At 40.1% G+C, this 12,324-nt stretch overlaps 1 protein-coding gene across 7 annotated transcripts in view; it reads left to right on the forward strand.

The window, feature by feature from the left end:
* CDON (cell adhesion associated, oncogene regulated) overlaps window positions 1–12,324 on the forward strand; it is a 98,352-nt gene that overhangs the window by 34,801 nt on the left and 51,227 nt on the right. For 6 of the 7 annotated variants that reach the window (XR_015726974.1, XM_087868301.1, XM_045798086.2 and 3 more), the window contains exons 2-7: window positions 1,556–1,683; window positions 3,347–3,619; window positions 5,238–5,384; window positions 6,262–6,405; window positions 7,042–7,329; window positions 8,826–9,095. Coding sequence is in view for 6 of the 7 variants with exons in the window: in XM_087868301.1 (XP_087724427.1) it covers window positions 1,605–1,683; window positions 3,347–3,619; window positions 5,238–5,384; window positions 6,262–6,405; window positions 7,042–7,329; window positions 8,826–9,095 (1,201 nt within the window). In the remaining variant the exon portion in view is untranslated. Of the gene's footprint in view, window positions 1–512; window positions 727–1,555; window positions 1,684–3,346; window positions 3,620–5,237; window positions 5,385–6,261; window positions 6,406–7,041; window positions 7,330–8,825; window positions 9,096–12,324 lie in introns of those variants that run through there. The other variant, XM_087868302.1, reaches the window with a different exon arrangement.

Below are 12,324 nucleotides of genomic sequence, written 5' to 3' on the forward strand. Positions count from 1 at the left end.
CCTAGAAGGAATTTTCTGTGCTTCATTTCCTCCCTTCCCATTCCGTCCTGAACCCACCATCAGATGCTAGTCCCCCTGCATTGAAGCCACTGTTGTCGGTATCCCCTGCGCTCTGGTATTTGCCTTCACGATGGTGTCTCGCCTTAACTCTATTTCTCAGCAGTGTTCGCAGTAGTTGCTTATGCTTTCCTTCTAGAAATATCTTTTCCATTTTTCTCCCTGAACACAACATTCTCCTGGATTCCTTCCTATTTCATTGGCTACTTTTCCCCTCATCTCCCTTGCTGCTTCCTTCTCTTTTTTGGTCTCTAAAGGTTGAAGTATCCCAAGGCTCCTGCCTGGTCTCTCCTCTCCTCTGTCATACTTTCCTTAGAGATCAGGTAGTGCTAGGGCTTTAATAGGTCTCATGTCTCTATTTCTATCTTTTTTTTTTTTTAAAGATTTTATTTATTTATGTGACAGAGATACAGCCAGCGAGAGAGGGAACACAGCAGGGGAGTGGGAGAGGAAGAAGCAGTCTCCCAGCGGAGGAGCCTGATGTGGGACTCGATCCCGGAACGCCGGGATCACGCCCTGAGCCAAAGGCAGACGCTTAACGACGGCGCTACCCAGGCGCCCCTCATGTCTCTATTTCTGTCATCTATATTTCCAGCTCTGACTTCTCCACACAGCTCCAGATGCCTATATGCAGCTGTTGACTTGACAGTAGTACTCGGATGCCTCGTGGTGGGTATCTTGGACCTTCCCCAAGACAGAACAGCTGACTAAACTCTTCGATCCATCTCCCCCTTGCCAGTCTTCCCCATTTCAGTAAACAGAGTTATGATGGATTCTGTTACACCAAAAACTAAGAGTTATCCTTGACGCATCTTTTGATCATACTCTAGCCAAGTCTTCAGCAAATTCTGTTGGTTCCACCTTTAGACTACATTGAGTCCAATTACTCCTTACCAGCTCCACAGTTAACTCACTGGTCTGACCCACCATGTGCTCATCTCTCTGCTGAGTGATTACATTACCTCCTCCTTGGTCTCCCTCTTCCCTTCCTGCCACCGTTCCGTCTACTCTCACCACCGTGGTCTTTGGGTCTACAGAAAGCACCGAAATGGTGTCTGGCACGTACCAAGCACTGTGTAAACATTTGTTATTATTTTGTTGTTTTTGTTACTGTTTATATTTTAGGGCCAGCCATAAAGCGGGGGGTGCATTTTGGCGGTGTTGAGTTTTAGATGCTTGTAAAATGTACAAACAAATGCACTAAAGGCGGTTGAATGTATTTGTTGGAAGCAATTGAGTCTGTGTACTAGGAGGTATTATCTTAGTGCCTCGGAAGGATGAGCAAAACCGCCAACGTTAGCTTAGTGTCTAGAGATGAGTGTGTGGATTGGGGAGATTACAGGTCATCAAGTGCCTGTATTTGCCACACTCGCTACAAAGCTTTCAAAATAGATGGCAGCCATCATGCTCCCAACTGGGACGATGGAGATACAGGATTTCAGCTGTTTGGGGCGTTTCGATGATCTTTTCTTCCTTTCTTTCTCTGGATGTGTTTTAGTGAGCCAACGCCCGGAAGTCTGTCCTGCCTGCGTCTGTAAGCTGGCGCTATGCATCCAGATCCTCGGCCCTTACAGACACTGCTGTATGTTGTTACCCTTACGGTTCTGTGCCCTTCTGTGAATTCAGGTAAGAGCGGAAGAATGGTCGTGGTTGTTTTTTTTTTTTTGAGTTTTAAATTTTAATTCCAGTAACGTACAGTGCGATATTAATTTCAGGAGTATAATACAGCGATTCAGTCATTCTATACATGACTCCGTGCTCAGCACCCAAAGCGTGCTCTTTAATCCCCAAGAACAGTCATGTCCACACTCAAGCTTTTCCTCTTCTTAATCCTATAAAAAACAAACTTCAGCTTCAAATCCTCATTGATAATCATGGTTTCCAAAGACATTTCTAAGGTTGGTTTGACCCAGCTGAATGATTTAAAAACTGATTCCTTCAGCAATTTCAGGATCTCCGTAGTGCTTCTGGGCCTTGGCAGGCCTTCCTATCATTGTCCTTATAATTTATTCCTCTTGTTGCCTTAAAAACAAATATCATCGTATCATGCGCTTTTCAATAAGAGGATATGTTGCAAATGTCTGAATTTGGAAATTATAACAAGAAAAAATGCTGACTCCATACCACTGAAGAAATTTTAGAATCAGCATGTATTAGTACTCAGTCTGGAGAGAACTTGGTTCAAATCCCAGATCTGCCACTTTCTCACGTGACCTTGGCTGAGTTTCTCTCTACTTCTGTTTTAAGCTGAAAAGCTTAAAAGCGTTGATTGTTAAATGTGTATGTAAGCCCATGCCCAGCGCGTGGCGCGTGTGCGTTTCTTTTAATTTTAGATTCATGTTCAGATTCCTATAGAAGTAGAGAGAAATACAAGTGATGTTTATTCATTAAGTAATATTTATTATCTCTGTTAAGAATACTGTATAACTTTTTGTAAGCCCAAAAGCTGATCTTCTGGTTTTATTTCAGTTTTTGTTTTGCTGAACAACCACCTCAAGTTTTAGTCGAGAGAGGCACACCCCTCAGTCTTCATTTCTGAGGAAATATCCTGTGAAAGTAGGGTTAGCAATTTATTCAGTTTTTTTTCTTTGAAGTAGTTTATTCCCCCAGATTAATAGTATTCTTGTCCCCTCCTTTCGGGTGGAGGGGGAGGATCTGTTTTGATACGTTAGTTCGAGAACCCACCCTGCCCCCCACGTTGCTGAGGAAATGATGTCATAAATGCAACTACTCTAAACACCAAATAAAACTTAAAATTGACTCTCTACTTAGCTTTATATGCAAAAAAGGATAGACTTTGTATGTCAGCATGACTGAACATTGTTTTATATTAAAGGGAAGTAGTAAGACCATAGCCATTGTTTATAGAATAACTTAGTCTTAAAATCAAATCCTTGGTGATATAGGAGAGAATTCTTTTTATTTTGCAAGTTATCTTCACTTTTTCAGGTTCCTAACTTGCATTTCTCAGAAGCTACTTCATAAAAAGAGCCATTTGCCATTTCTCACTTACAGAATCGGCATGTTGTCTGATTTATATCGGGTTTCACTCTCTTCTACCCTAATCATTAAGTCCTAGGTTAATGTGTTGCCCTTCTTTCCTTCTAAGAACGGGTGTACAAAAATGTTCCTAGAACTTTTACAAGCATTGAGAATGGTAACAGGTATGACGAAATAAGGGCTTGCCTGTAATTATATAGATTCAGATGAAATGTATTCAATATACTCTTCTTTCTCTCTCCCCCTTATTCCCCCCCCACGTTGGCATGCGGGGAACGTTTCCTTGTAGACTTGGCACCTTATTTTATTTCTGAGCCACTGTCCGCTGTCCAGAAACTTGGCGGACCCGTAGTACTACATTGTTCTGCTAACCCTGTGACCGCTCATATCTCATGGTGGCATAATGGAAGAAGATTGGATAGAGACCTGGAACAGATTAAGATTCATCAGGGCACTTTGACCATTCTGTCTCTTAGTCCGTCCCTTTCGGGGTCTTACCAGTGCGTCGCCAACAATAGCATCGGTGCCATTGTCAGTGGCCCTGCAACAGTATCGACTGCTGGTGAGTTGAATTTTGTCTCTGGCATCTGTGCTTTTTCCTGGAATTAACCGTTAGTACTTGCGTTGTTGAACAGAGGGGGAGCATGGGCTCTGGAGTCGACACATAGGAGTTCTCACCCCAGCCTTGACGCTTGCTGTGTGTTTAACTTGGGGAAATGTACTTGAACTTCTGTGAGTCTAGCCTCGTCTTCATCTATAACAGAGGCACGCAAATAACTTTTACATGGTTAGGACCTTTTTCTAATGCGAATTCTGAATTCCCTTGTGGATATTTGAAAGTCCTTAACATTAAGGAGGGCACGTATTGCATGGTGCACTGGGTGTTATATGCAACTAATGAATCATGGAACCTTACATCGAAAACTAGGGATGTACTGTATGGTGACTAACATAAAAAAAAAAAAAAAAAAGTCCTTAACATCAGCAGCAACAAAAAAGCTGTTGTCTCCTTTGACACTCAGTTGTTTCATGCGGTCCTTTATCTTTCATATCTAATTGTCTTATTTGTCTTGATTACTGAGTGATTTTAATGTATGTAATTGAAACCAGGCTAAAGAAGCAGGGGAAAAAAAAAATTGACCGTAGAGAAAGGAATGTTGAGTATTGAACTGATGGAAAATCTGGAATGTGGTGGTTTTCTTAGTAGGTTTGAGCCATCTGCCTTTCAAATGGTGATGGCTTCCAGTAATGGAAAATGTCTTTGTAAGAGCACCCCTATTTACAGAACAAATCTGGATTCCCCAGGAGTTGTGAGTTTGTCATAACCGAGAAGAGTAAATGTTTGCGTAGAGCTGTGACCCATGGACAGCTCCAAGACACACACTGGAAGGCTGAATTCCTGGTGGCAGGCGGCTGAATGCTTTTAGCCTTGGAGATAATCAAGAGCCCTTCCATGCAGGCTCCATCTGTAGTGCACTTTAAGTAGTGAGAGGAATTGAGAGAGAAACGAGATAGTGCTTGGTTTGTCGATGTCCTAGGTTTGTTCCTGTGAACCATTTTATTGCAATGTGAGTAGCTGCCCACAGAATAAAGATGCATAGGGAAAGTGAGTTTTGATGAGGGACTGGACTTGAAAAGAATTTATCCCGACAGAATGGGAACGGGGCGCCTGGGTGGTGCAGTCGTTAACCGTCTGCCTTCGGCTCAGGGCGTGATCCCGGCGTTATGGGATCGAGCCCCACATCAGGCTCCTCTGCTAGGAGCCTGCTTCTTCCTCTCCCACTCCCCCTGCTTGTGTTCCCTCTCTCGCTGGCTGTCTCTCTCTCTGTCGAATAAATGAATAAAATCTTTAAAAAAAAAAAAAAAAAAAAGAACGGGAAGGACCGTGCTTCATAGTTCTCCCTGATGTTTTAAGAGCTGCTTGCTTGTCTTGTAACCTCCTGGAAGCACTGACTTCTGGAAAAGGGTGCCATGACTTAGCTCTAGCCCTCAACCATGCGCCCCTACCCCAGCTGCTTTCTGAAATAAAAAAATCACGCTACTCTGTGAACTGGGATCAGTTGCCACCAACGGCCATGTGGCCGATGTGGCCTCTGGTTTTTAAATTTCCTTTGGGAAAGAGAGTTTAAGTTTGCATTTATTTATTTTAATTTATATACTTATTTACTTATTTCTTTTAGTTCTCGGTGATTTTGGTTCAGCAACAAAGCATGTTATCACAGCAGAAGAAAAAAGTACTGGTTTCATTGGCTGCAGGGTACCAGATAGTAACCCCAAAGCTGAGGTGCGCTATAAAATCCGGGGAAAGTGGCTGAAACATTCCACAGGTGAGACCTTTTACAAAAAGCCAGTGGCACCCATGGAACCAATGTCATTCACCTGCCATTGAGCTCTGCGTGCTAGGGACTGTAGATAGCAAAAAAATACGTAAGCTGTATTGTCTCTCCTCTGGGAAATCAAGTGGAGACAAGCACAGATGGCTATATTATAGATGTGATTACAGCCCCACACTCCCTCCATTCATTCAGGTCTCCACTCAGATATTTCTTCTTCTGACACCTCCCTCGTGGCCCCATCTAAAATAATATGCCCACTGCTCTCTGTCCCCTTTACTTGGCTTAATTTTTTTATTTTCATAGCATTGTGTTATACGTATTTTTGTTTGCTTGTATTTTTAATTCATGTGTCACGCATGAATTAAAAGTTGAACCCATTACCCCTTTCTCTGCCACCCCCCTTTCCTGTGCTGGAATGTTGGCAGCATGAATGCAGAGCTTTTATCTGCTTTCTTGATTGGTGTAGCACCTGTGGCTGGGCCCTCGCCGGCAGGATTTGTTGAGAAAAAAAAATGACCGGATAGACATAGCTGGACCCTGGGGGATCAGTGCTGTAGATGGAGGTTTGCTCAAGGTGGAAGCTGTGGTCGTTGTATCTTTTTCTAAATGTGCTTGTGCTTTCAGTGTTCTCAGCAAATGATCTGTTGTCCAATGTTTGTTTCCATTGGGTTTGATTTTTGTTCCTCTAGTACCATTGACTTTTTTTTCCTCCTGCCTCAACTTTCCCTTTCTTTCATTTAATACATTTCCCTGATTGCGTATTTGCTGCTGTTCTTATGTCTAAAGTTAAAGCACAGCTATCAGCCTTCATTTGTTTTAATTGGTGTCCTTCTTCTAGAAGCCTAACTGCGTTCTCTTCTTTCCTCAGAGAATTACTTAATCCTTCCATCAGGGAACCTTCAGATTTTGAATGTATCGTTGGAGGACAAGGGCTCCTATAAATGTGCAGCTTTTAATCCTGTCACACATGAATTAAAAGTTGAACCCATTGGCCGAAAGCTTCTTGTGAGTCGTAAGTATTTGGGAGAATAATGGTAACTAGGAAGTGTCCTCAGAAGCATTCCTTATAAAACATTAGGAAAGCAGAGTTCATTTTTCTTTCAGATCCTGTTTGCTTATCATAAGAGAGTCTTACGAAAAATTAAATATGTAAATGCGTTATGGAATGGTATTGTACATGTTTTCAAAAGATAATGAATTTTTAGGAGAGGTTTTTGATCAAGATTGACAGAGCGGAAAGCATATGGAGAACTTGACCCTTTGCTCAAATAAAAGGAAATTATTGAGAAAATATGACTTTATATCTGCGGTAATCAAATTGGTGGCTAACTGTGAATTATGAAAAAATACGTATCTTTTGTCTTGTAGATTATGGTAGCTGAACTAAGCTAGAACCAATAGTCAAAGCACAACAAAGTCGTGGTTTCTGGTCTTGTCCAAAATTTGGCGTTTCTCAGCTGCTGATTCAGAAATAGTTCCAAAGGGTCACAGAGTATTTTAATTCTCAACTAAAAATGATTTAGCTACCAAGTAGGATCTTGTAGTGTAAGGAAGAATGAAAGGGAAGATGGGAAGGCTCACAGATTTGCTAAGGAAGAGATTGAAAGGGAATATTTAATCATAACAACTTTTTGTTTTCTTTTTCCAGGCCCTTCTTCAGATGATTTTCACATTCTTCACCCTACCTTGTCACAGGCATTAGCTGTCCTCTCTCATAGCCCTGTCACCCTGGAGTGTGTGGTGAGTGGGGTCCCAGCTTCTCAAGTGCACTGGCTGAAGGACGGTCAGGACGCTCTGCCCGGGAGCAATTGGAGGAGGTTGTATTCTCATCTTGCCACAGATAGCATTGACCCAGCGGACTCCGGAAACTATTCTTGTATCGTGGGAAACAAGTCTGGAGACGTACAACGTGTGACTTACATGGTTAATGTACTTGGTAAGATGTGACTTACTAAATTGTTTTTCAAGTCAGGCTAATTTTCTAGTCTAACTGATGTTGAATGGAAGATCTCTTGGGGAACTATAAATGAAATAGGAACTAGCTGGAAACAGCGATACCGGTAGTCAGAACAAGCTTCGTTTTTTTAAAGGCCTGCTGAATTTGGCAGTATTTCTTGGTGGCACAGAACATTTCACCTGGGATGTTCATGAGAACCTCACCCCCAGCCTGCCTGTGTCATGCAGAGATAGTTCTTCCTTCCTAATGACATGGAGGAAAGAGATGGGAATTCATTAGGATGGAAGATTCTGGGCTGTATCAGTGTGTAGTACCCAGGAGTAGTAGTAACTGAGAGTACTGATTAAAAAATGTCATCTCAAAAAGAAATCTATTTTGGGGCACCTGGGTGGCTCAGTCTGTGAAGCATCTGCCTTCAGCTCAGGTCGTGATCACAGGGTCTTGGGATCGAGTCCCGCGTTGGGCTCCCTGCTCAGCGCGGAGCCTGCTTCTCCCTCTCCGTCTGCCTGCCACTCCGTCTGCTTGTGCTCTCTCTCTCTTTCCGTCAAATGGATAAATATAATCTTTAAAGAAAAATCCATTTCATCTTATTTTCCCTTTGGGGTGCTTTCACTGTATCTGGCTCATAAAATTTGCATTATTTCTACCCACATTTCTGTATATACGCTCTTTATCTCAAAGCTGCTCCTTTCCTTTCTTCCAGGTACCTATCTCACTGTCATGTCTAGCAGCAGAAAATGTTTTCCTTTATCAAAACAGATTTTCACGAAAGCCAGAAAAAAGTAGGTAGTAAGTGGTTACATAGTAAAGATAGTTTTCATAAACTTCTGCATGTGTTTCTTTGCAACAATGGCCTGGCATAGGTAACACGGGAAATAAGGAAGGGTAGGGCAGGGGAGCTTTAAAGTGCAATGATAGATCAGGTCTAGATTAATATGCATAAGCATATAATTTGGACATATATTACAAATGTTGGTCAATGATTTACTTTGTCTAGGTGTAAGTGACTTGATGGATAGTAAAGTTTTCTGCCTTATATCTAACCTTAAGACAGAACTGACCATGGAAAGAATTTAACTTGCAAATAAGCATTCTTCTGTTTTGGCTCTTGTTTAGTGTGAAATCCGGGGAAGCTATTTATTTTAAACAAACCACCTGAAACAAATGCTCAGAGAAGCCTAAGGCGGGGTGTGTGTGTGTGTGTGTATGTGTGTTGGCAGGAGCTAGGTGGGTGCAGAGATCTAGAAAAAGAGACAATGACATATCAGTAACATATGGTTTATCCTATTAGAAGAAAGTTCAAATACATTTCCAATTTTTTCTTGATGACCGCAGCAGATGGGAGAATGTGAGTGAACAATACAACCGTATTGTTTCAACTAGTTACTGGTAGAGGGAAGATTTTCTGTGTCTTGTGTTAAGTTAAAAAGGTATCTCTTAGGGGCTCGAGTTTAATTTATATGTTTTATTTTCAGAAAATGCTTCAATTTCGAAAGGACTACAGGATCAGACCGTCCCTTTGGGTGCCACAGTACAATTCACCTGTGAGGTTCACGGGAACCCAACTCCTAACCGTACCTGGTTCCATAACGCAGAGCCTGTTCACCCTTCCCCACGACATCTGACTGCAGGAAACGGACTGAAAATCAGTGGTGTGACCGTGGAAGATTCAGGGCTCTATCAGTGCGTAGCAGATAATGGGATTGGATTCATACAGTCTACTGGGAGACTTGAAATTGAAAAAGGTAAGTTTTTGGGTCCCATAATCATAGGAAGTTTTACTTTACAGATAGGCTTTTGCTTTAGTTAGAAATTAAATCATTTTTACTAAGAGGACATCATCCTATTACTGTAACAGAACTAATGCCTACTTCCCACATTCTTTCCTAGTAGCAGATAGGCATTTTCATGAAGAAGCAATATTATTTGACCAACCTCAATTGAAAAAGAATTTTTTTAATTATTTTTTTTTTTAACAGTTACTACATCGTTTAAAAGGCATGTGGTAAAGTCTCTCATTCCTATTCCCTGGCCAACCATATTGCTTTTAGCACTAACTCGTTTTATCAGTTTCTTGAATATCCTTGTATGTACATTTACGATCACTTACACATAACGTGTATTTAATAACATCTGTCTGTTTTTTCTCCTAAATGGTGGTAGTATTCTTCACCTTGAATTTTTCACTTAACATATCTTGGATATCTTCCCATATTAAAGAGTGTTTTATTCTTTTTCAAATTGCTTATTAGTATTCCGTGATATGGTTGTAATGATTTGGCTAGTACCTTACTGATGGCTATTTCTAAACTTCTGCCATTTTAAGGCGTTCTATAATGAATGTCCCTCTGCATAGATTACTTTGCACAGGTGTTAATATCTGTAGAATAAATTCCTAGAAATGAACTTGCTGAATAAAAGCAGGTATGCATTGGTAATTTGGGTAGATATCACCGAGTTGCTCTGCAAAATTGTTACTGGTCTTTATACTCTTACCGACCAGCAGTGCAACTGCCTGTCTCCTCCTGTCCTCACCGAGGCAGGGTGTTGTCAGTTGTTTTTTAAATCTTTGCCAATCTGGTAGGTTAAAAAAAAGTACCTTTGCATCTATGTTTCTTCTATTATGAGTGAATTGGGCTTCTTTACATGTGTGTGAGTCATTTGAATTTGCTTTCCCGTGTATTGACTCTTCATTGTCTTTTGTCCATTTTAAAAATTAGATTGTTGGTCTTCTTTCTTGTGGATTGGTAGTCCTTTATGTATTAGGGAAATCAATCTTTTGTCTATGAGTTATGACTATTTCAAATGTCAAAGAATCAGTGTCATGCAGACCAATTCTCTGATCTTCATGCAGTTATTTTAGAAGTTAATAATAAAAAATAAGTTTTAATTGGCATGTATTTGGAAATGCAAAATTATACTTCTCAATAGTGGAATAAAAGAAAAACTATAATGGAAATTCAAAATACTTTGGTAATGAAAATGCCAGAGATTGAATTGTGTAGGATATAGCAAAAATGGAACTTAGAAGGAAATGTATAGCCTTAAATGCTTATAAAAGAAAACTGGCAAGACTGAAAATTAGTGAGCTTAAGTGAAATAATGGAAGAGATTGAAAGAAAGCGAAGGAAAGGAGACAATAAAGATAGGAGCAGAAATCAGTTGAACAGAAAATGAAGATAAAGGAGAGAGGGTCAAGAAAAAAGTTGGTTCTTAGTAAAATCTAATAAAATGGACAAATCTTTGGCAAAATACAAATAAACAATAATAGGAATAAAAAGTAAAAGTCTTACAGAGATTAAAAATCATAAGACCATGATAAACTTTGTGCCAACAATTTACAAATATAGACAGACATGGACAAATTCTTAGGAAAAACACAACTTAGTAAGGCTGTGACTTAAATTAAAAAGCCTGAATAGTCCTACACTATCAGAAGGAAACTGATTAGGGGTTTAAGATCTTCTCAAAGAGAAAACACCAGGCCAGCTGGTTTTATGGAGAGTTCTACTAACTTTCAAGTAACAGGCCATTCCAAATATTATGCAGACTCTTCCAGAGAAAGGTAGAAAATGGGACCTCTCCAGTCAGTATGATTTTGATGCTAGAAATCACAAAGGAATGGCACAAGAAAGGGAAATCAAAGGCCAATCTCATTTATGATCATAGATGCAAAAATCCTGTATAAAATATTAGCAAGCCATCAATATATAAGAAAGGAAATATAGCTTGACTAAGGAGTCATCCCAGGAATCTGTCAGAAAATTTAAAGTGCCATTCATCCTTTTGACTGAGTAAAAAAGAAAAATAATATGATTATATCAACAGAGGCAGAAAAATTTGACATACTTCAGTATCCATGTTAGACACTCTTAGAAAAATAGAAGGGAATTTTCTCAACTTGATAGAAAGTTCTAACAAAAACTTACAGGAAACATCACTTTTAGTGGTGAAATATTGGAAGCATTCTTTTTAAAATCTCTTTTATTTATCATCGTACTGGAGATTCTAACCAGCGTGGAAGGACAAGAAAAATAAACTGTGTAAGGATAAGAAGGAAAGAAACCAAATCATTATTAATTTATAGCTGCCGTGATTGCCAACATAGAGAATTCTCAGTTTGCTGGTGAATTATTAGAAATAATAAAAGCATTCAGCAGGGTGGCTGGATGAAGACCATCAAATAAGAATCAATGGATTTCTTTATACCAATGAATTAGGTTTCTCCAGAGAGACAAACCCAATAGAATATACAAGATACAAAGAGGAGGTGATTTATTATAGGAATTGGCTCACATGGTTATGGAACTGGAGAAGGAGGAAAGCCAGTAGTGTAATTTATTTATGGGGGGGAGGAGGAGCTGATGGTGTAAGTCTTGACCAAAGTCCAAAGGCTGGAGAAACACAAGCGCTGATGTTCCGTGTCCGAGGGCAGGAGAAGATGGATCAGCTTAAGCAGAGAAAGAATTCACCTTTCCTCTGCATTTTCATTCTACAGAGCGCTCAGCAGACTGGATGGTGCTCACCCATGTTATAGTGATAGCAGTGCCATCTGCTATACTGTGTTCATCAGTTCTAATGCCGACCTCTTCCAGAAGCACCATTGCAGACACACCCAGTTATCTGGACATCCCTTAGTCCAGTCTAGTTGACACATAAAATTAATCGTTACAACCAGCAACAAACAGAGGATATAATTTAAAAGTCACCTTTCAATATTAGCAACATCAAAAAGACCTAGGTAACCTGGAAAGGTATACCAGTTCGTAGATACCCAAATTCAGTATTAGAAGCTCTCAGGTCTTTTTAAGACCTTCTGTGTAGATAAAATCCTATCAAAATATTTTGAGGATCTTGACAAACTGGTTCTGAAATTTATATGAGGAATGGCCCAAGAATAACTAAGACATAGGAAAAGAAGAAAAGGAACATGGGGGACTTGTTTTTACAGATATTAGTATACAAAAGTCTGTG

This window comes from Ursus americanus, chromosome 16, assembly GCF_024610735.1.
Source record: "Ursus americanus isolate L20-20 chromosome 16, mUrsAme1.1.p, whole genome shotgun sequence".
NCBI classification, from domain to species: Eukaryota; Metazoa; Chordata; class Mammalia; order Carnivora; family Ursidae; genus Ursus; species Ursus americanus.